This window comes from Bos taurus, chromosome 26, assembly GCF_002263795.3.
Source record: "Bos taurus isolate L1 Dominette 01449 registration number 42190680 breed Hereford chromosome 26, ARS-UCD2.0, whole genome shotgun sequence".
Classification (NCBI taxonomy): Eukaryota; Metazoa; Chordata; class Mammalia; order Artiodactyla; family Bovidae; genus Bos; species Bos taurus.
The window spans coordinates 27,801,634-27,826,785 of NC_037353.1; the positions used below are offsets into that span (position 1 = coordinate 27,801,634).

The 25,152-nt window shown below is 39.7% G+C and overlaps 1 protein-coding gene across 5 annotated transcripts in view; it reads right to left on the reverse strand.

The window, feature by feature from the left end:
• Positions 1-25,152, reverse strand: part of SORCS1 (sortilin related VPS10 domain containing receptor 1) — a 576,630-nt gene that overhangs the window by 248,419 nt on the left and 303,059 nt on the right. For all 5 annotated transcript variants that reach the window (XM_059881921.1, XM_024985735.2, NM_001191207.2 and 2 more), the window contains 1 exon segment: positions 9,554-9,653. In XM_059881921.1, coding sequence (XP_059737904.1) covers positions 9,554-9,653 — 100 coding nt within the window.

Below are 25,152 nucleotides of genomic sequence, written 5' to 3' on the forward strand. Positions count from 1 at the left end.
CAAATGCATGATCTTGTATACAAAGGGACAGATAAAAGACTTAGGGTAGAATGAGCAAGTGTTGTCTGTCTGCCAAGGGAAATGCCACGCACCCCCTTTGATGTATTATACAATACACTTGCTCCCCTCGGCCTCACCAGATAATGCCGAGTGAGTGCTATGCAAAGTCCTGGAATTTTAAATATTAATCATGCTCTTCTTGGCTAGAAAAGATAAAATTATATATATATAATTATAAAAAAGATAAAACTATGACATAGAAATTATTAAAACCTACAGGGATTTTTTTTTTCTTTTTAACTGTCCTTATTTATTTACATAGAAAATTAATTTTATAATTAGAGAAAATCAATGAGTCAAAGCTAGTTTTACACTGTATTTTTCTTTTCAAGATCCAGCCTAGGAGTCCAAAACCCACCTAAGTTCAATTCAAATCCTCAGCCATGTGTTGGGTATGACTGGACCCCAAAACCTTGTGTTCTGATTGTTAGAGACAAGAAAGTGGATCAAGTCACAATATCCCATCTAGGACCCTGCGTTCTAAAGGGGTGATTACACAGGGTCAAGAACAATTATAATCAGGAGAGAGAAGTGCTAGAAACAGAAGCAGATGCCTGGGAGATCGGGGGAGTGAGAAAGTTTTGTTAGCAGAATTGATTCAGTTTTATGAAATAGGTGGCATTTGAGGATGACTTTAACTCAGACAGTAAAGAATCTACTTGCAATGCAGAAGACCTGGGTCGGATCCCTGGGTCGGGAAGATTCCTCTGGAGAAGGAATGGCAACCCACTCCAGTATTCTTGCCTAGAGAATCCCATGGACAGAGAAGCCTGGTGGGCTACAGTCCATGGGGTCTGCTAAGAATGGGACATGACTGAGCGACTACCACTTAAAGGTTTAATCATCTTTGTTCTTTATTTGCCAGCTGCATGCAGCCTCAGGCAAGATACTAAACTCTCAAGATTCAGTTACCCTATCTGTTAAATGCAAAAGCAGCATGTTAAAACGTCCAACATCTTTTAGGTCCTGATTCAACAATTTCATCATTCTTCCTAAGAGAAGATGAGGACACTGCCAAGCACACTTCTTTTCTGTCCCAAAAGGTCACATGCATGCTAAGTCACTTCAATCATATCCAACTCTTTGTGACCCTATGGACTGTAGCCCGCCAGGCTCCTCTGCCCATGGGATTCTCCAGGCAAGAACGCTGGAGTGGGCTGCCATTTCCTTCTCCAGGAAAAGGTTACATATATACATGATATAGACCACCCAAGCAAATGACAAGAGGAATTAAGCCCAGGATATAAAAGGAAGAGGCAACAAGTCAATAATCACATGCTTATTTAGAAAGTGCCACATACAGTATGGTAATTAAAACCTAAACATCTGGAGAAAATGCAAACAGTGTTTCATGTTGGCATGTATCAAGAGACCAGCAAGAATGATCAATGTGTTCTGGAGAGCCAGGATCCTATTTATAGGATGAAAGTCTTGGAAGGCTCTCTTAGCAGGAACGATATTAATTAAGTGGTGGTAACACAGAAAGGAGAAGGAACTGGGATATGCAGGGGGCACAGGAAACATAAAGAACAAATAATCTCTAGGTCTTTTCTTTGCTGGGAACACACTATACAGAGCGTACAAGCATATAACAACTAAATGAATTGGCTGTTCTGAGTTTTTAAAAAAAGCAAAACAAAACACTGTTTTTTCTTCTCTCTCCCAATGGATTCCACTTAGGATTTTGTATTCTTTAATTCTTGAAGATGTTCTACAACACTGCAGGAAGGAGCATAGCCAAGGTTGGTTGGGAGTGATGGGTAAGGTTTTACGGACAGATGCACATGGAGTATAAGAAGTTTTCCTTTTTTAGGCAGAAAGGAAATAAACTCAGTGAGAATATAAGAGTAAGACTTAGATTTCAGTATTGATTTTTTTTTCTATGATACATTTGTATTACTTTTCCCCATCACCCTCTACATCCCAGATGTCCATTTCAGGTACAGGTTAAATCATCTTTCCTCAAAGAAGATTATATATAGGTAGCCAATAAACTACTTCTGAATCCAGCAAGCCTTGGGATTTATCATGAACTGGGTGGGTGGGGGAGTGCATTCCCTTGGAGGCATGGTGACAGATAGGTAGCCTGCCTCTCCTCTGGCACCTGTACCCACTCACTCTTATAACTTTTGAGCCTACCTCATATATCTGAGGCCAGGTGCTGAGTTCCTCTGACATAGAGGATGCTTGAGCTAGGATAATACCTGGGAGCCAGATTTCTATGTCTCTCAGTCAGTTCAGAATGCCTAGACTTACCTAAGATGAGATTACAGTTTTTACTGTAACAGACAAATCCAAGGAAAGCTGCTGTAATTTACAGCAGGCTTGCAGAGAAACAGCCAATGAATGATCATCAGTTCAAACAGAAAATATGGGCCTGTTTTGTTCTGGAGGCTGATCACAGTAATGCCCCTAACAAGCTGCCTGGAAAGCCAGGGCATGATGCCCACTGCTGGAGACATGTTGATTGAAGAACTGTGCTTGTCCTGACAAGCTGCTAAAAATAACAAGAAGAACAGGAAGGCAAAACAGGTTCCTGGGAATGTAAGACAGTTACTCCGATGTCAGTTTTATTCCAATTGCTCTCACTGATATGAAGAGGAGAAAGAAGTATCTGGTACAAAAGATGTTAACTTCCTAGACAGCACCCCGGAGACTTAAAAGAATTAATACAACCCTTTAAAGGAGACTGCCATTTCACTGGAGGATGCAGAAGTCCTAGGAGAATCAGAGCAAAGCTGAATGCCTTTGTCCTGCATAATTAATAGAGCCTGGTATTTCTTTTCTTCTTCTTCTATATATTTTTTAAAAACATAAACTCTCATTGATTGGGGGAAATATATTCACACTGTAAAATGTTGGGCAGGTACTATCTCTTTGGTTCAAGTATGTCCCTTTGGGGGGGAAAGTCCATATTTCAAGGTGATAAATTCACCTCATAAGTAGAAAAACTGAACACAAATATACTGCTATGTCAACTTTATTGATTTTTGCACCATTGTAAAGACCTTCATCGTCCTCCAATATTTCTTAAATCTATCAGCATCTCAGAAAGTGACCCTGAAAGCCTCATTTATCTGTAGAGGAAAAGATCCCTTCTCTTAGGTTCACCCATAAACATTGTGATTTAAACAGCTCAGGCCTGCCTCTGCTTCTGGAAGGGAACCTGTACTGAGAAAGCAGTTCTCAGAGGCATGGGCAACAGTTTCTTTTTCTCTGGAAAAAAGAATAGCTGGGTGTTAATTTCAGCTAAATGCCCATAGCCAAATGTCTTTTTGAAAGTCCTGTGAATAACTATAGTTAAATATGCACCTTGATTGACATTGATATATTGATATCAATAGGTTTGATGGCAGGGCTCCTTTCTGTATTCAGTTCAGTTCAGCTCAGTCACTCAGTCGTGTCTGACTCTTTGTGACCCCATGAATCACAGCACACCAGGCCTCCCTGTCCATTACCATCTCCCAGAGTTCACTCAAACATCCATTGAATCGGTGATGCCATCCAGCCATCTCATCTTCTGTCATCCCCTTTTCCTCCTGCCCCCAATCCCTCCCAGCATCAGAGTCTTTTCCAATGAGTCAACTCTTTGCATGAGGTAGCCAAAGTACTGGAGTTTCAGCTTTAGCATCATTCCTTCCAAAGAACACCCAGGGCTGATCTCTTTAAGAACGGACTGGTTGGATCTCCTTGCAGTCCAAGGGACTCTCAAGAGTCTTCTCCAACACCACAGTTCAAAAGCATCAGTTCTTCAGCGCTCAGCTTTCTTCAGAGTCCAACCCTCACATCCATACATGACGACTGGAAAAAACATAGCCTTGACTAGATGGACCTTTGTTGGCAAAGTAATGTCTCTGCTTTTCAATATGCTATCTAGGTTGGTCATAACTTTCCTTCCAAGGAGTAAGCGTCTTTTAATTTCATGGCTGCAGTGATTTTGGAGCCCCCCAAAATAAAGTCTGACACTGTTTCCACTATTTCCCCATCTATTTCCCATGAAGTGATGGGACCGGATGCCATGATCTTCGTTTTCTGAATGTTGAGCTTTAAGCCAACTTTTTCACTCTCCTCTTTAACTTTCATCAAGAGGCTCTTTAGTTCCTCTTCACTTTCTGCCAGAAGGGTGGTGTCCTCTGCATATCTGAGGTTATTGATATTTCTCCCGGCAATCTTGATTCCAGCTTGTGCTTCTTCCAGTCCAGTGTTTCTCATGATGTACTCTGCATAGAAGTTAAATAAGCAGGGTGACAATATACAACCTTGACGTACTGCTTTTCCTATTTGGAACCAGTCTGTTGTTCCATGTCCAGTTCTAACTGCTGCCTCCTGACCTGCATACAGGTTTCTCAAGAGGCGGGTCAGGTGGTCTGGTATTCCATCTCTTTCAGAATTTTCCACACTTTATTGTGATCCACACAGTCAAAGGCTTTGGCATAGTCAATAAAGCAGAAATAGATGTTTTTCTGGAACTCTTTTCCTTTTTTGATGACCCAGCGGATGTTGGCAATTTGATCTCTGGTTCCTCTGCCTTTTCTAAAACCAGCTTGAACATCGGGAAGTTCATGGTTCACATATTGCTGAAGCCTGGCTTGGAGAATTTTGAGCATTACTTTACTAGCATGTGAGATGAGTCCAACTGTGCGGTAGTTTGAGCATTCTTTGCCATTGCCTTTCTTTGGGATTGGAATGAAAACTGACCTTTTCCAGTCCTGTGGCCACTGCTGACTTTTCCAAATTTGCTGGCATACTGAGTGCAGCACTTTCACAGCATCATCTTTCAGGATGTGAAATAGCTCAACTGGAATTCCATCACCTCCACTAGCTTTGTTCGTAGTGATACTTTCTAAGGCCCACTTGACTTCACATTCCAGGATGTCTGGCTTTAGGTGAGTGATAACACCATCGTGATTATCTCAGTCATGAAGATCTTTTTTGTACAGTTCTTCTGTGTATTCTTGGCACCTCTTCTTAATATCTTCTGCTTCTGTTAGGTCCATACCATTTCTGTCCTTTATCGAGCCCATCTTTGCATGAAATGTTCTCTTGGTATCTCTAATTTTCTTGAAGAGATCTCTAGTCTTTCCCATTCTGTTGTTTTCCTCTACTTCTTTGCATTGATCGCTGAGGAAGGCTTTCTTATCTCTTCTTGCTATTCTTTGGAACTCTGCATTCAGATGCTTATATCTTTCGTTTTCTCCTTGCTTTTCACTTCTCTTCTTTTCACAGCTATTTGTAAGGCCTCCCCAGACAGCCATTTTGCTTGTTTGCATTTCTTTTCCATGGGGATGGTCTTGATCCCTGTCTCCTGTACAGTGTCATGAACCTCAGTCCATAGTTCATCAGGCACTCTATCAGATCTAGTCCCTTAAATCTATTTCTCACTTCCATTGTATAATCATAAGGGATTTGATTTAGGTCATACCTGAATGGTCTTGTTGTTTTCCCTATTTTCTTCAATTTAAGTCTTAATTTGGCAATAAGGAGCTCATGATCTGAGCCACAGTCAGCTCCCGGTCTTGTTTTTGCTGACTGTATAGAGCTTCTCTGTCTTTGGCTGCAAAGAATATAATCAATCTGATTTTGGTGTTGACCATCTGGTGATGTCCATGTGTAGAGTCTTCTCTTGTGTTGTTGGTGAGGGTGTTTGCTATGACCAGTGCGTTCTCTTTGCAAAATTCTATTAGCCTTTGCCCTGCTTCATTCCGTATTCCAAGGCCAAATTTGCCTGTTACTCCAGCTGTTTCTTGACTTACTACTTTTCCATTCCAGTCCCCTATAATGAACAGGGCATCTTTTTTGGGTGTTAGTTCTAAAAAGCCTTGTAGGTCTTCATAGAACCATTCAACTTCAGCTTCTTCTGCGTTACTGGTTGGGGCATAGACTTGGATTACTGTGATACTGAATGGTTTGCCTTGGAAAGGAACAGAGATCATTCTGTCGTTTTTGAGATTGCATCCAAGTACTGCATTTCAGACTCTTATGTTGACCATGATGGCTACTTCATTTCTTCTGAGGATTCCTGCCCACAGTAGTAGATATAATGGTCATCTGAGTTAAATTCACCCATTCCAGTCCATTTTAGTTCTCTGATTCCTAGAATGTCGACATTTACTCTTGCCATCTCCTGTTTGACCACTTCCAATTTTCCTTGATTCATGGACCTAATATTCCAGGTCCCAATGCAATATTGCTCTTTACAGCATCAGACCTTGCTTCTATCATGGGGCGGCAGCCAAGAGGTGCAACCCAACATCCAAGGAGCGGTGGCTGCGCCGGCGCAGGAGGGCCAAGAGGAGCTACTCCACATTCAAGGTCAGGAGGGGCAGTGGTGAGGAGATACCCCTTGTCCAAGGTAAGGAGCAGTGGCTGCACTTTGCTGGAGCAGTCGTGAAGAGATACCCCACGTCCAAGGTAAGATAAACCCAAGTAAGATGGTAGGTGTTACAAAAGGGCCTCAGAGAGCAGACACACTGAAACCATACTCACAGAAAACTAGTCAATCTAATCACACTAGGGCCACAGCCTTGTCTAACTCAATGAAACTAAGCCATGCCGTGTGGGGTCACCCAAGACGGGCAGGCATGGTGGAGAGGTCTGACACAATGTGGTCCACTGGAGAAGGGAATGGCAAACCACTTCAGTATTCTTGCTTTGAGAACCCCATGAACAGTATGAAAAGGCAAAATGATAGGATTCTGAAAGAGGAACTCCCTAGGTCGGTAAGGGCCCAATATGCTACTGGAGAGCAGTGGAGAAATAACTCCTTTCTGTATTACTTCTAAGCTTTCCTTCTAGTTTTAGGAGCTACGTTTGGACTTTAGATCTCATTCTTCAAGTCCTGTTCTTGCTAACCATCTTGTAGCTTTCAGGTAACTACCACATACTCTGCTGCTACAGAAAAGCCTATGCTGACATTCAATATTTGACACGTGACTTTTAAAAACCATATTTCTTTCTAATGGCATTAATAAAACAGAGACTATCCCTAGATCAGAACAATTCTAAGGTCTCTTCTAGATGTAAATTCCTTTATTTTGACTATATCACTTTACAAATGTAAACGACTCACCCAAAGACACCTGCTAGGTGGAAGCAGAGTCAGAGACTTCTTAGTTACAAAAAAACTCACACTGCATTTACTACTAGATTATAGGATCTTTGAAGGTGGAGAGCTGGCTTATTTCTTTCTATGTGTTATGGTGCCTACAATTGGTTGATTGTTAAATAAAATTTACTAAAAATGTGAACTAGAGGAAAAATCAATAGAGATTACAAGAATCTATTCAAAGCCAACAAACAGAGCTAAATCTCATTATAAAAAATAAGGGATATAAGTTCAGCTCCTCAATTTAGGACCGTATATAACAGATCAAAATGGTTTAGATGTGATTGTTGATGCTGGACCAGTCATCAGCCAGGAAGGGCAAGATAGGAACATTCAGGGTAAATCTCGAAATTTGTGAGGCTGACATTATTTAACTGTGCTGCCCAATACTGTGGCCAAGAGCAACACGTGCCTATTTACATTCAAACTAACTAAAATGAAATTAAATGTAAAATCTGGCTCCACAGGCACACTAGCCATAATTTAAGTAATAGCCCCAAGTGCTTAGTGTCTATAGCACTGGACAGCTTAGAGGAACATTTCTATCATTGTAGAAAGTCTACTAAACACTGATATTTATAGAGGACGGTCACTACTATTATTTCCAGTAATTATTTGATGGAGGAGGAGACTAAAGATGAGCAAAGGAGAATAAAGCAAAGAGAAAACATGATAAGGCCTTAGCTATTCTGTGCTAAACACTTGAAGTGCCTTAGTTAATGTAGTCCTTAAAACTTTCCTCCTGAGGTAGGTACTATAATTATCCTTATTTTCAATTTGATGACACTGTGCTAGGAGAGATTAAGGAAATCGCCTTAGTTATATACTTGTTAATTGGCTTAGTTGGGTTTTTACTCAAGCCATCTGACTTCAGAGTCTATGCACAATGAGAAATTATGCTGCTCCAACTGAAAAACTTGAAATGTTTAGAGCCAGAAGAAACATTACACCCTATCTAGGTGGTTCTTAAACCCAGATATATATCAGAAGCACCTGAGGAATTGCACAAGATACAGTTCCCTGAGCCCTAAGCCAGAGCAACAGGGGTAGGGCAGAGGTTTGCACACCCTACCATGCCCACTGCTCTGCGTCTACAGCTAGAGTTGAGGATGACTATTTAGAGATGTACTAATCTACCTTCCACGGGCCAGATGACAAAATGTAGTACCTACCTACTCAAAGTCAATGATAGTACCTATTGACAGATCTGAAATGAGAACATAGGTATCAGGGCTACCAACATAAGAGAATTTGGCTTGGGACAAATGAACAACCTTTGTAAATTTCCTGATAGATATTCTTATCTGTTCATATAACTTATATAATACTTAGAAATTATATGTCAGAATCATATAGTGCAAATTTTTTAAACCAGACAATGAATGTAACACCACTTTCCTCCTAAAACAAATAGGTTTTTCTCATTTAAAAGCAAATATTATTTTCTTCCTAAGAATATAACATCCCTCTCTGAAGAATAAATAAACCCTATCTTCATGACAGCTCCCTGGTGCATCAGATGGTAAAGAATCTGCCTGCAAAGCAGGAGACTCTAGGTCAGGAAGATCCCCTGGAGAAGAGAATGGCTACCTACTCCTGTAATCTTTGCCTGGAGAATTCCTAGGACAGAGGAGCCTAGACAGAGGAGAGTCCGTGAGGTTGCTAAGAGCTGGACATGATTGAGCAATAACACTTTCACTGAAGAATAAATAACCTCTCATCATGACAGCAGTATAATGCAGTGGAAACAGGATGATCGCCAAGCAAGAAAGCTGGATTCTTGTCCCAACTGTGCCTATAACTCTGTGATGGAGGCAAGTGATTTCCTTTCTTTGAACTCTAGTTTCCTCATCTGTAAAATTAATATGTCATATATGATGATGATCTTCAGGGTTTCTTCCCGCATTGCCTCCAACCTGACATTTGTATGTAATCTGAATAAACTTTAGAAAGGAAACTTCCAACCTGCTTAGGACAATGCATTCACTTCAATTCTAGTCAATCTATTTATTCCATGTCAAGGGAATAGAGGTGGACGTTCCATGAAAATCCTATCTTTTCTTTTGTTTTGTCAAGCTTTATTCTGATTCCTGCCACTAACTGGTCAGAGCTCTTGTAAGAGTCTGGAGCATCCAGACAACAGGACATTCCCTATAGCTGCCTTTTGGAAATGATAATGATATGCCTGCCTCTCTCTCTCCTACATTCACAGCTGCTGATCTGAAAATTATGATGTGTCAGACATTTTACCACCTTAACATCCATCAACTCATCTTTATATCTCTTGAAGCTCAACTGTAATGGATTTTTAGGTGGTTCAGAGAGATGAGCCAGCCAAGACAGAAGTCACATCATGAATAAACAGCATGCTGAATACACACTTCTTACCTTACGCTTGTTGGTAGGACACACGTAGAGATAGCTTAAAATCGTTTTCAACCCAACTTTATCATTCAGCTTCTCATAGGTTGTCCCATAATCGGTTGACCTATAATTCAAAAGAAGCATTAATGAGGACAGAAGTATACATCATTTGCCTGCTTGTCAATGTAATGCATGTTTTACCTAGTAGAATGGCTCTCCAGAGGTTTCTAAATGATTCATGTAGTATATAATGATGCTTAATTATGTACACAGTAGCATCATGTGAGTGGTTAACATTTGCATTTAAATTGAATTGGTAAAAATTAAAACTCCATCTCTCACTGCTCCTTAAGATTCGTGCATTGCGTAGAGAATGTGTTTAATTTTCAAAGATTAAGAATGAGGGTATCCCTTGAAACCAGACTAAGAAATAAAGACCTTTTACTTAGATCTGACATTTCCAAACTTCTGCTTTATCTTTGGCACAGTGGAAAAGTAGGTTCTCCTGATTTATCTACAAATTGTGTTTTCTTTTATGAGTCATAGGATATATGGTGGGCTAGTCCCTCCAAAGGTCATTCAGTCTTTTCTTATTATTTAAGAATAAGAAGATGTCTTAATAGTAAGTGAGATTTCACAGTTCTAATCAGTGGCCTTTTCCAGTGTTAAGCCACCTGGAGTTGGGAGGATATTACTTCTTGGCACTGACTCTGGTCATTTTTGGAGATTCTCTCATCTTTTCTTGACATTGGTCAATGACTTATTAATTTAGACTGAATAAACAGGCCTTAATTACCTTCTCTATATAAGTCTATTATATATTTCAGAATTGTACATCTTATTAGATCATCCTTGCAACCAAGTTCAGTAGGAAATATTATGTGTATTTGAAGAAAGTGGTTGAGAGAACATGAATGATCTTTTCAAAGTCAGTTAGAATTTGACTCTAGGTATTTTGACTCTAAGCTCTGTGTTACATTATACCACAGCTTTTTTTTTTTTTTTAATTTAAAGGGAACAACTATAAAATCTGTCAGCTTCTTTACACATATAGGAGATTCCCAAGGAAAATGCAGTTCATCCATTCACATTTGTAGAGCCTCTAAAACGAACAGACTCTGTGCTATGTTCCAGGATACAGCCCCTACTTTCAAGAATCCAATAGCTTTAAAAGGCAGAAAAATAAAGTGGTAATGTGTTATATGTAACAAAAGAGATGAAAATTAACAAGACTCGGAAAATAAAGTTGGTTTAGTCAGAAAAATCACAAAAATGCAATTATTTAAACTTATTTATATGATAGAAGTTTCATATTTCCATACACCATAAAGATGAAATAGAAGAGTTGTCTGTTATCAACCTCAATGTCATACATTAAGAGCCTACTCAGGATCAGGCACCAGAGCTAGAAAGCTATAAAACATATTAGCTAGGAATTAAAGAATTAAGAATTTACTACAGCTGGAGATACAGGGAGCTCTTTACCAAAAAATATTTATATAAGATAGATAAAAATTTTAGATGATATTAGACTATAATACATATTATATACATAAATTATAAGTAAGTAAATTTGGACAACACTTTATAGAATTTAGATTACACTCCAAATCACTGAAGATTGGAGTATTATGAAAAGTTTCTTAGAAGGACTTTGGATCTTGAAAATGGAAAATGGGTAGGGTTTTAGAAAAGGGATGTAGAGTTGATAATTGAATAATAAGGGGGTTAGGGGTGCCAACAATTCCTGTAGTCAAAAATCAGCATACAACTTATCACTGGCCTTCTATATACACAGTTTCTCCACATCCGTGGTTCTGCATCCAAGGATTCAACCAAACACACATTGTAGAATCTACAGTATTTACTACTAAAAAAATGTGTATAAGTGGATACACATAGAGTTCAAATTTGTGTTGCTCAGGGGTCATCTGTAGTCAGAGCATCCAAAAATAGAAGTCACCTCATGTAATCCAAATATATAACTAGATTTCCTCAGGACCAGTCTGGGCTTCAGCTCAATCGAACAAATGCTTGCTTAATAACCAAGAATATTTGAAGAATATTCCTAATCTCTTTGCAGAAGAGCTTATCTATTAACCACGACAAACTTCTTTAAATTCTCCTTCCATATATTTTTTTTCTCATCAGACTTATCTGGACATGAAAATTCCTGTTACTTTCTAAGAAATATCTGAGGCTTCTTTCCTTACTCAGTCTAATCCTGGTGTTTGACCAGTCTTTCCCACTCTCACCGTGGTTATACTGAGTCAACTTTCTCTTCTTACTGCGACTCGCTTGTCTCCAAAATTTCAATAGTCTTTCTCTAGCTCCTTTTATTGGATAACTTTTTCTATTTGTATTCTTAATGATACAAGTTCAAGAACAAAAAACATAGATGCAAAACCTATGGAGGGGTGATGAGAAGAGGATTAAATGTACAAATACTTCCACATTTATAAATTTTGTGTAGGCAGAAATTAATAGAACTGTGTTGGGGATGCGAGAACAGTTTATGTTTTTCTAGTGCGATAAAAGAAAGGAGAAGCAGGGATCAGTTTATAAAAGCATGAAAAATAGTTTCCCATAATTTCTATCAACTCAAACTCCGAGCTACTCAAAGAATATTTTTACATTCAAAACACAAACTACAACTACAAGGGAAAACTCGTGTGTGTGTGTGTGTGTGTGTGTGTGTGTGTGTGTGTGTGTGCACGTGTGCGCACGCGCACACTTAACTGAAATCCAAGTGTGAAAGATGATAATGGAGTGACTAATTCAGATTTACATGAACGACTTCCTTTTCAGATAACTTACAATGTAACTAGGAACTTATCTCTTATTGTAACATCAGTAGCCCAGAAAGTTCAGGTATCTGCCATGACTTTTTGTGCCATTTTTGCCCCTTGATTTTTCAAAGCTCAAAAAGTGAATCAAAATTTGTTAATTGTCAATTCAAGCAAAATTAAATGTTTAAATATTGTGGTATTATAGTAACTAATAGAAAATAACTGATGTATTTCCATATACCCCAAATGTCACAGACAAGCAATTGTCTGTGGCTGTCCCGCAGAACCAGAATTACATAGAGTGTTGACAAGTTTCATGGGTAAAACAACCAACCAGCTGGGATACACTGGTACAGTGATACAGGAGTGAAGACGCTTGACGATTGCGAACCACTTGGCAAATAGTTTACTGCACCACATTCTCTGAGTAGCTACTTCTACCAGCCTCATCACCAGGGCCTCTCCTTGGAAAATGCCCAGATCTCCTTTCAGTCCCAGCAACCGAAAGATTGAGGGCTGAAATAGCAGAGTGTCACTGTGTGACCCAAGACACTTGCTCCAGCACCTGTTCTGAATGCCACTTCCTATGACAGTCAGCCTGAGCCCCAGCGGAGGAGACAGTGACCTTGGAGGAGGGACTGCACCCTGGAAGGCAATTCCTAGGGTCCATCTGCAAACCCAAACTCCCCTTCACAGCCAACAGATGCTTCCAGTCATGCCCGCACAGTCAAATGTGGGAAATTCAGTCTCCTAGGGATGTGGGCTAGGAAAGAACAGAGAAGAGACAGACAGTTGAGCAGCAGGCTGGCTGTGGAGCCAGTGCACTAGCTGTTAAATATTTTAAGTGTCATCTCTAAATACAGGGGAGAGGAGTATCATCCGAGATCAAAAAAATGTTAGGAAACACTTGATTAGGCAAAATTTAATGTTTCTTAACTTCAGAACTTAGAATTTTTATTATTCTTATATACATACATAAATTTTATTGGTCTATTATACACTGCAAACCTCTTACATGCATATTTCATGAAGCATATTCAAAACATATTTGATTACAGGATCCATTCGTGAGAGATATCTAATGAGATTAGTCTTCTGAACAATATACTTTGCGAAACAATATGAAAGACCCAAAAAAAAAAAAAAAAAGCCAAACAAAGATTATGGCTCTTGGTTTCATAAGAAAAGGAGAACAATAAAAATATTTAAAACAAATCAAATTTGCCAAGAGAAATGTCAGTTATGCTAACTATAAAGTGACTGTTGCTGTGAAGGCAAAAAGGAAGCAATCTTAAAAATAGGTACCATACACAGACATATTTAAGATGCAACATAAGCAGCCTTGAATCCTCCAATTGTACCATTTTTTAAAACATTCCAAAGCAAACATTTTTTCCAGTTGTGTTTATAAGTTGGCTTATTACAGATTAAAAACATAGCTTCTGTCAACACCTATACTGTGCTAGAAGATACAGAAAGCTTAAAAAATAAGAGTATCAGGAAAATAAATAGCAAATGATTAAATCAAGGACTGCAGGCTCTTGTGTTTGATCCTTAATCTTTACCCTTTTCGACAAATGCATCTTAAATAGTGACTTTTAGAACATTTGAAAGCATGTCTCTATTTAAGTATTTACTATATGCATAGACCTGAGAAGAGCTTCTCTGAGGGGTGGAGAAACCACATTCAAGGCATGGCCCCTGCTTTCCAAGAACTTATGATCTCTTTGAGATGACAGAGTCTCCAAGGGATGAACACCGGGCACAGCTAGTTTCCACAAGGAGTGGCAGAAATAAAATGTATGATTGGATTTCCTCTACTATAATCTTATAGTATCATCAAATTGGATATAAATAAGCACAGAATCATCTGTAAACTAAATTAGTCCATAAAAAGTGCTGAGCACAATGGCTGATATGTAATAAACCATCTACAAATTATAGCTTTTGTTACTCCTTTTACCACTCATTCTTTTTCTTGATGATTTTTAGTATTCTTTGGCCAACATTCACTAAAACCCATCATGTGAATCCTCAAGGAAAATCTCAATCACTGAAAATGAGTTAGAGTTAGTTTGCTTAGAAGATAAGACTATCTCATGAAGCTATTACGATTTTAAAATGTAACCACATTTAGCCTATCATATTTTGAGGCATAAATGTTAGTAGTTTTGTGCGGAACTTGGATCAGAGAGGTAAGGTAAGCACTTGATAAAAGATTCTGTACTCTGCTTCTATAACAACTGTGTCAGGATTCTACTGCTGAATAGACTATTACATTTAAGAATCCTAACAGATATTATAAATGTACATTTATTGGGTGCTTACAATGTGATCTAAGCTCTTCGGCTCCTTCAGAATCCCATGAGAGGGACACTGGTATTAGTCACATGTTACCGATAAGGAGGGCCCACATGTATAACCAACCTACTTAACTAAAGCCACAGAACTTGGAAGTGGAGCACTCACTAAGGGCTGTATCTTTAACCTCATGCTGCATTTCCTCTCTCAAAAGCTACAAGAGGAAAAAGGAAATGTATGCACAAAACCTAATTCTACAAAAGGAATATGAACTGAAATTATTAGAAGTTCCCCATGGGGTAGGCCCAAGCCTGGATTCTCTTCATACTTAGTAAAAATCCAGAGGACCTGCCAGAAGCCATATTAAGAGAAGTCTAACCAGAAACTCTCACAATGCTGCACAAAGAAAGTGTGCCTTGATGTGGCCCACTTAGGCTCCTGGGGAGGCTAGAAATACAGACAAGGTGAATGGGTCAACCTTTTAATGATGTGATGATGGCTCGTGAAGATTACCAAGATGTCACAGCTGAATGGCAAGAGCAATGACTTGAAGTCAAACAGAAGGGGACTTACGAGCTCACAAGCTGGGTCACCAGTCAGTGTCCTGTCTCCATACAAACTCCAGACTTGCTATAGACAAATAATATTGACTCTGTATCTAATAGGACTGCAGTATAATCCTGAGATTTCCATTCCTAGTACCTCTCCTTTTCCCCTCGCCCCTGATTCCTGCCCACTCCTGCCTTGTTATTCTTGTACTTGCAGAGCTCTTTATCTAGATACCCTGACAGATGGCCCCTTACTGCTTTCAGTGACCCCTCTCCTAGGACACTGCTCCTCCTTAGCCTCTTTTATTTTTTCTTCATAGTATTTACCCACATCTGAAAGATTTTTACTTATTTTTTATTGTAAAAATAAAATTCTCCCACCAGAATACAAGCTCCATGAGGGTAGGAAAGATGTCTTGTGGACTGCTGTCTTCCGAGCTCTCAGAAGAGCGCCCTACGCACTTGGGGAACCTGATTATTCTGGCTGAGTGACTGACTTCACAGATGTTTGCTCTTTTCATGTGGCCCACTGGATTTCCACGAAGTCAAAATTAAGAAGCTCAGCTATTCAGGCAAGAACCACTGAAGTCCTTGCTATGAGCAGATACAATGAGCTCTGCAGGCTGAAGTGGGACTAGGGTGGTCAGCATGCTCTATGCTCCTCTATTGTTTAATGGAGCAACCTCTGCCTGGCATTTATAACCTGGCCACTGGAAGCACCATAGGAAAGCACACATCTCTGTTCATGTCCAAGTCCCCAGTCCTCAGCACAATTCTGGTACACAGCAGGTGCCTTCTACAGACAGAGGGTGAATGAATGCATTAAGCCTGATGGACACCCTCTTTGAATTGAGGATAAGCTAGGCTTCTTCTTGAAAAAGGCTTTTAGAAAGTATCCACATAACTTGACAACCTCCTTCTCCACTTCCAGGCCCCAGAGACGGAATATACTCTCTCCCAGACACACCATGCCATAATGCCAAAGTCACAAAATGAAGACTGAAGCTGTAGAGAGAAGTCCGGGGACAAGAAATATCAAGGCATCACTCAAATCAGCTCAAATGAGATATCCTGAAAGAGGAACAGTGTTTAACTCTAAATCAAGTGTCTGCGGCTTCTGTGTTTTCTTTCCTAAAATCATTAAGAGCAGACACCTCCACTGTCCCTGGTGAATTTGGTGGCATAAAAATAGCTTCCAGAGGCAAGGGTCTACTGGCTACATCCCAGACTGTTCCTGTAGAACTTAGGATGCATGAGGTTACAGCAGTGAGAATAATTTAGGGTTTGGAAAATGTTTGCGAGTGAGTCGACATTTAAATAACTTCATTATCATTCATTGACAGGTTTTTTTAACCTGTCAGTGCAATTGATATTTCTATTACCATGTTATAACAAACCCCTGCACATTTTAAATACAGTCACCAGATTCCATTAGTCTACCCACTGTCAAGAAAATATCTCCCAAACCATTTTTCATAATACCTCGAGAATATAATAGGCAATCTACATCAAACGATGACGTGGAGCTGAAGGAAATTGTCTCCTGCTTTCTAAGGATTCTGTCCTGAAATACATTTGCCTGTCAGCCTAAACATATAATTTAAAAGTGCTGCTGAGACATTATGGTGCATCCAGAGCTGAACAAGCTTCCCTCTGTTTTCTTGGATTCCCTGAGCTTTTCAGATTAACCTGCAGAATCAGAGGAAAGGGGGTTAAACAGCAGAATTGAGGGAGGCATGTCAATGTACTATACAGATACTTTCCACTTTGCCATATGACACAGTATTTGGAATGTCATTTAATTTTTAATAGAAAAGAAGTGTTTATTTTTTTAATGGAAGGGACAGTACTTATGTGTCGTTAAACGATAAGCTGTGAAAGTCCCCTCTCATCTTCTTGGTCTTTCTTTGTCATCATTCTTCCCTTCCTTGTATCATCACACTGCATTCTTTTATTTTATTAAAGTATAGTTAATTTACAATGTTGTGTTAATTTCTGCTGTATAAAAAAACTGATTCAATTACACACACACACTCTTTTCCATTACAGTTTATCACAGGATATTGAATATAGTTCCCTGCATTGCACTGTATTCTTGATGTTTCTAGTCACACAGGATAGCTAAGAAACTGGAATATATCTGATTATAACTGCATGCATATTGCTCTGTGGGAAAGTGGTGATATAGAATAGAAGACATTGCCACCCACATACAGTTCTGCAGTAAGTAAAGATCTATGATACTTAACATTAAAGAAAGGAGTTACCCTTACCTCTGAAATATCTCCCAGTTCATTTTGAGTGAGTATAAAAATAACCAAAACTGGTACTAATACCTAGAGTATTTTGCTTAAAAAAGGGAGTGCAAATTAACTTAGTCAGATGTTTTCTGTTCAGCTTTTTGGGGCATAGGTACAGGGAAGAGTAATTTTCTTAACAAGGTGATGTCCACGAGTTCCTTCTGACAAACACACAGAGGATTGTCTAGCCTCACTGTCTCTTATCTGTACCCTCCACTTCAGCTCTCCTTCCATCCCTGGGGCAGAACATTGCCATCTTTGCACTGGCTAGATCTTGTTGCAATAGTCCAGGAGAAACTACTACTCACTCCTTCTCATAGAGGCAGCCTCACTTATCCCTCTCTGTCTTTGCAAATATAATACGCACTGCACAAGAGACAGCAGTGGGGCGGGCAGAGGACACACACTCCTTATCATCTTTTCCTTTCCCTGGATGCCTCTCCTGACAACGCCAGCTGACTGGCAGCCTTTGCTGTTTCTTCTACAACATCCCATACCTGTCTATGCTGTCCTAAAATTGTCAATGCTCAAAGTGTTCAGTGCTAATAGACTACCTTCTCTGAAGGCAGGGCTGGTTTACATTTCTCTTTCACCCTTTTTTCCCCCATCAAAATTCACTCATATACTTTCTCCCTTCCTTTATTGAGCCTTCTCACAGCCCTCTGCTGAATGGGATGACTCTCCTTTATATTCCACATAACTCACTTGAATCCTCTCCTGTTATGTTCCATATTTGCCATACATTACCCTCATCTAGGTCTGCTCCCCTCTCATCTGATGGCCAGCAGCTGGACAACAAGCTGTATTAATGCTTACTCTCTGTCTCTCCCTCCACCATTGTAGCTTCTCCATGGTGTTCAAAAGATGCTCAAACAATGTTGCTGATTGAACACCCTGAGACCTTTTCCTCTATTACCAGAAGCTATCATTCAAGAAATTTCACATTATTCTCTTTTTATGCATTTCTTTTTGGAGGATGAGGGAGCAAGAAAATTTCAGGATTCCCTGCTGGGTTTGAGTCAGACAGGATTAATGCTGAGGCAGAAATATAAGAGAAATTAGGGGCTGACTTAGGAAGCACACATACAAATGTGTATGTAAAATGTATTATGCATTAATGTACTAAATATTATATACAAATAGAGCAATGCAAAACATAATATGCATTTATCAGTTACAAGGATACAGACAAATTTAGGAAAAGGGAAGTCTGCTTAGCTTTTTAAAGCGTTCTCTCTTTTGACATGACCCTAATCCCCAGGCATTTCTGATCCAATGCAAAGCTTCCATGACCACGCTGAGGTCACATCCCCACAAGCTGCAATACGCTACACTCATAACTGGCTGTGCCAAATATTTTATGAATAATAATAGTGGACATTCACCAAATGCTTAAAACATCCCACACCCTGGGCTGACAAGCACTTTGTAAGGATTAGCTCATTTAATCCTCATAACACCCTATGAGTTAAGAACTGGGACGATCTACATTTTACAGATGTAGAGATTGAGACTTAAAGAGGAAGAGCAACTTGCCAATACCACACAGCAATGATGAGCAGGGACTGGATTCACACTTGGGCATTTAGTCTCCAAAGCCAGCTTCATACAGACATAATGTGGCTTGTCCATTTAAGCTTTATGCTCATTATAGGCGGAGAGGGTAATGGCAACCCACTCCAGTACTCTTGCCGGGAAAATCCCATAGACAGAGGAGCCTGGTGGGCTGCAGTCCATGGGGTCGCGAAGAGTCGGACATGACTGAGCGACTTCACTTTCACTTTTCACTTTCATGCATTGGAGAAGGAAATGGCAACCCACTCCAGTGTTCTTGCCTGGAGAATCCCAGAGACCGGGGGAGGCTGGTGGGCTGCCGTCTATGGGGTTGCAGAGTCGGACACGACTGAAGTGACTTAGCAGCAGCAGCTCGTTATAGGAAGATGGAATAGTTTGTCTGGAAAACAACAGCATTTTCTAGGAGAGCTCCCAGAATGTAGATCACCTTCTTCCCCAGTGAGGAACCACTACTGTTTATGACATTTGCCAATTATCATTCTAAAGTCAATTTTCTATTTGAATAAGGACCCTGAGCCCAAGCATCTAATAAACCAAGACTCTAAAGGCATTGATGGCTCTAGGGACTACTGCAGCTTGTGCCTTTGCTTGTGAAGACTGAACGGTACCAGACATGAAAGGACATCCACATGTATATTCCTTGCTTTAGAATCCTTATCAGAAAATGAATTTAACCTGAAACTGCTCATCAGCATTTGCTATTTCTGGCAGAGTGCTTCACTTCACTCTCACATGGTATGCTGGTTGACTAAAGGAGCACTGTGATTATCTTGCCTGGAAATAGGCAAAAATAAGTAAAATATTTATCAAATGAAGCCAATGTAAATCAGTCCTCCTAGTCCTTCAATCAGAACATACAGTGAAAACTATGAAAAAAAATGTATTCTGGAAGCTAAGCAACTAGTCATTTAGTGGTGATAACAGGATTTATTTGATTCCCTGATATTTAAATGATTAATTATCCTAAATTATGGAAGTTGTTCTCTGGGAGTCATGATATAAGGGTATTTTATGAGTATTTTTTTTTTCTATACATGGTAGGAGCCTCAACCTCACATGATGACTAAAAATTAAGTGAATTGGAAATGAGTAAATTATTTCCCCACATGTAATTGGAGAGGACTGAACCACTGATCTCTAGTCATGACTGCAAAATTCAAGGATTTCTGTAGCAGGAGTGGTTTTGAGGAACTTGACATCCATAGTGAAGCCTGGAGTAAGGCTTAGAGAAAAACACCATCCCCAAATCACAGGAGACAACCAGGGGCTGGAGTTTCAAGAGGAGGGTATACCCTCTTTGCCTTTTACATGTTGTCTACTTTCTATTTAGCTTCTTTAAAGACGAAATGATTGAGCCTGGAGAGAAAACATGATTTGTTCATTACTGCATGAAAAGTGAAGTGAACGTTTTAGTCATTCAGTTGTGTCTGACTCTTTGTGACCCCATGGACTATAGCCTGCCAGATTCCTCTGTCCATGGTATTCTCCAGGCAAGAATACTGGAGTGGGTTGCCATTGCCTTCCCCATGGGATCTTCCTGACCCAGGGATCTAACCTGATTCTCCTGCATTGCAGGTAGATTCTTTACCATCTGAGCCACCTGGGAAGCCCTCATTACACCGTATAGTTTCTTAAATAATCACTATTTATGGGGGATCTCCATCTACTAATGTGAAGGAAGCTAAAGATTCTAAAATAGATCTTCAATAAAATCTTAGAGGTAATTTGATCTGTTTAGTGGTTTTTATTCTTATTTTTTATTAAAGTAGTGGGGTATTTAAAACATATTTCAAATTGTACAGTAGACACATAGGAGTTAAATTCATTGAACCCCCTGTTGTCCACTCTAGCCCATACCCAGATACCCTGGTTTGCCTCTTTTAGTAACCCTTTAACACTTTCACACAACCTCCAGAAATCAATAAAGTACGGTTTCTACACAATTGAATAGGTCTGACCTTATGATTCTGCAGATAAAGAAGCTAAGACTCAGTGTAAAGTAAGCCAAGAATTCAGTTGAGACCAAGTCATGAAGAGAACACAGGTTTTCTGATTCATGTGCTAAGGCATTTTTCAGAATTTCAGGCTATAAAATATGCAAAAGTACCATTATCTCATTAGAGAAAAATAATTATAAAGCTTAATCATCCTAGAATTAATACTGTAAGAAACACAATTCTACATATAAAAGTTAATTCTCCTCCAAAACTAAAAACAAATAAAACATAAAAATTTAAAATAATAATAAAAATAATTACAAAATAAACTAAATCAGAACCCTAGATATATACAAAACTATGTGTAACCACACTTTGGAATCATATCAAACTGAAAATAGTGGTTACATTCAGGAAAGGGACCAGGATGAGGGATGACAGTCAAAGAGGATATTAAAAATCACAAATGTATATAGTGCTTACTGAGAATACATTTCAGAATCCCTCGTGGAATGAAATTTGAAAGGAAAGCCCAGAAACACTTTAGTCATTGATCTTTATCCCTGCCAGTCTTCATGCAGTGATATCGAATCCACTCACAGGCAATACTCTGCTCAGAAAATCTGATGGTCCAGCCAACTGGAGCTCTAACCTACACCATGACTCCAGGCCACACTGACACTTGTCCATAAATATCCAGGAAAACTGTCAGGTCCTACTTCCCTCAGCTTTGCCAATTTTATTCAAAAATCCAGGAAAAACTGGCAATCCTACCCACAATCTTACCACGGTCCCTTCATTGCATTATTAAATATGTCAAGATGATCACAATATAAATTAAAACACCCAGGTGTTTCTTGGCTTGAAACTTATTGTGGCATTGGTAGCACCAGAATACTTAGTAATAGGTGCTAAAAAATGCTCACCAGAAGTCCAAGACTCTGATTCTTCATAATCACACACAACGTGTAGTTAATCTACATATTAGAGTGCACTGATATAGTATAATGGCCCATTCATTAATTCAACAATTATTTGTACTGTGTCTCCTAGGTTCCAGGCCTTGTTTTTGACACTGGCAATAAAACAGAAAAACAAAAAACAAATACAACATTGCTGTTCCTTTGCTTACACTCTAGCAGAAAGAGACACATTAGAAACATATAAGTATTAGTCGCTCAGTCGTGTCCAACTCTTTGCAAACCCATGGTCTGTCCATGGATCCTCCAAGCAAGAATACTGGAGTGAGTAGCCTTTCCCTTCTCCAGGGGATCTTCCCAATCCAGAGATCGAACCCAGGTCTCCTGCATTGCAGGTGGGTTCTTTACCAGCTGAGCCACAAGAGAAGCCCAAGAATACTGGAGTGGCTAGCCTATCCCTTCTCGAGGGGATTTTCCTGACCCAGGAATCGAACCAGGGTCTCTGGAATTGCTGGTGAATTTTTTACCAACTGAGCTACTAGGGAAGCCCTGTAGTCAGAGAAGGCCTTACTAATAAGACATTTGAGGATAAATCTGAATGATATATGTGGGAAGGTACACATGTTGAGAAAGACTGTTACAAGCAGAGGAAAAAGCAAGTGCAAGGGCATAGGGTCAGGTCCAAGTTCTGGATGTCTGATTTATGGCTGGACAGCATATTAAAAAGCAGAGACATCATTTAGTTGATAAAGGTCCATATACTCAAAGCTATAGTTTTCCCAGTAGTCATGCACAGATGTGGGAGTTGGATCATAAAGAAGGCTGAGCATTGAAGAATAGATGCTTTCAAATCGAATTGTGGTGTTGGAAAAGACCTCTTGAGAGTCCCTTGGACTACAAGAAGATCCAACCAGTCTATCCTAAAGGAAATCAACCCAGAATATTCACTGGAAGGACTGATGCTGAAACTAAAGCTCCAATACTTTGGCCACCTGATGCGAAAACCCTGATGCTGGGAAAGATTGAGGGCAGGAGGAGAAGAGGACGACAGAGGAAGAGATGGTTGGATGGCATCAGTGACTCAATGGACATAAGTTTGAGCAAGCTCCAGGAGATGGTGAAGGACAGGAAAGCCTGGCATGCTACAGTCCATGGGGTCACAAAGAGTTGGACGTGACTGAGCGACTGAACAACAACAAATGGTTAGTCCACCAATTTAGAACTACATTTATTTTTTTTTAGTATGTAGCTCCATTTATTCAAGAACTACTTATCTTAAATCCTAAAGGAAGGGAAGAACACCAAAATAACAATGGAACGTGAGATGCAGCATGATTTCTTAAAACTGAGATCATGTTCCTTGATACATATTCCTGCAGGAGATACAGTAGAGCAAGTTGATTACAAGTGGCACCTGCTGGGCTTCAAGGGCTGAAATACTATGTATTTGAAAACCAGATTTCACCCTCACAGAACATCACGAAACTCTGCTTGATGGAGGTGAGTTGGTGACACATTATTTTAGAGAACTAAACTTATTTCTGAACAGAACTTATTTCCAATACCCTGACCCAGACTCTTCTGAAAGGTTTTGCCCTATAACTTACTATTTTTCATCTCCCAAAGCCACCCAAATTGATTTTCTACATACAACTCTGCTTTTCACAGTCCTATTTTTCAAACTACATTTCTCTCATTCTCTCAAAAATAATATGTCCTCCAATTCACCTCCATTAAGCAGCATTTTCAATTTTCAATATCTGGCTCCAGTTTCTAATTGCACCAATAACTCCTTCAACTCAAGGCCTTCACATTTCTCTCACTTCAGAACATTTAGTGTTTATATGCCTACCTTACAAGAAAAGTGATTAGGGGTCACCCTTCCTGGAGGAATCAATGCCAGGACTTGTCACAGTAATGGGCTCTGAAGTTGCCTATGAGGCTTTGCCAATGACCTGCTGAGTGACCTTGGGCAAGTTGCCCAACCTCTCTGGGCTGTTCAATAATAATGGTGATTGACCTCACAAGGTTGCTGAGAAGAAACACTAATCAACCTGATTGGGGAGCAGTCAATATAGAGAGCTTTATAAATATTTACTAATATACAAGGAGCTCACCGCATATGAGAGTAAAAAGATTTGCATAATCACAGAAAACCCTGTCTGGACCCCAGAATAACCATCAACATGGTGCCTGACATGGTTTCTTTCTCTTAAAATTTAAGGCTGTCAGCATTCTGGGATGGTTTCCATTTTGAATCCTAAGAGAGGGGAAAGAATCAGATCAGTGAAGCCTTAGTCACCTACTAACCAAAGAAAGCAATGCCTCTAGATCACTAAAGTGGGAATAGTGCATGCAAGGAAAAATGTATGCACACCACTTCTATAAAAAGTGTGTGTACCACCGAGCTTGTCACTCAACAACTAGGTAAACTGAGGATAATATATTACAGATACAGTTCTGGACAGGTGTGTTACTTGCTCAGTTGTGTCCGACTCTTTGCGACCCCATGGACTGTAGCTTGCCAGGCTCCTCTGTCCATGAAGTTCTCCAGGCAAGAATACTGGAGTGAGTTGTCCAGTTCTGGACATGAGGCAAAAAATATTCAATAAACCAAGCAAGGATCCTATTCTCAAGGAGGCTGCATTTTAGCATGAGATAATCAACCCCTTCAATAAAAGTGTTTATATTTTCCTGTTTACATAAATACTCAGATGAAAACAAAAGAGGGTCCTGCTGTATACAGTGACAGTGTGGTGGCTACATAGATTGGATGGCTTTGGGAGACCTCGATGAGTAGATGATGCAAGCATGCACTGGAAGCAGAGGAAGCTACAAATGCAGAGGCCTTAAGGTGTATTCAAGAAACCACAAGAAACTTGTGTGCTCTTAGCTTAGAGGGGGATGAATACAGAGAAATACACAGGACCTAGATCATGTAAGGTCTTCCTTAAAGTACATGGTAAGAAGTTTAGATTTTCTCCAGGTGAGACCATAAGGCATAGGAAAGGTGTGGTCAAAGCCAAGTCTGAAGTTGACTACATTTTATAAGGATCATTTTGGCTACTGTATGGAGAATAAACTAGAAAATACAAGAAGTGAAAAAGCAGAGTCCAAGTAAATGAGAAATACGGCCCAGACGAGGGACTCAGGCCAGGAGTCACTCCTGGGCTTGATTTTTCAGTGAGGAATACCTGCAGGCTACCAGAAAGTTATCAATTGTACCAAAACCTATGACTATTTCTATGAACAT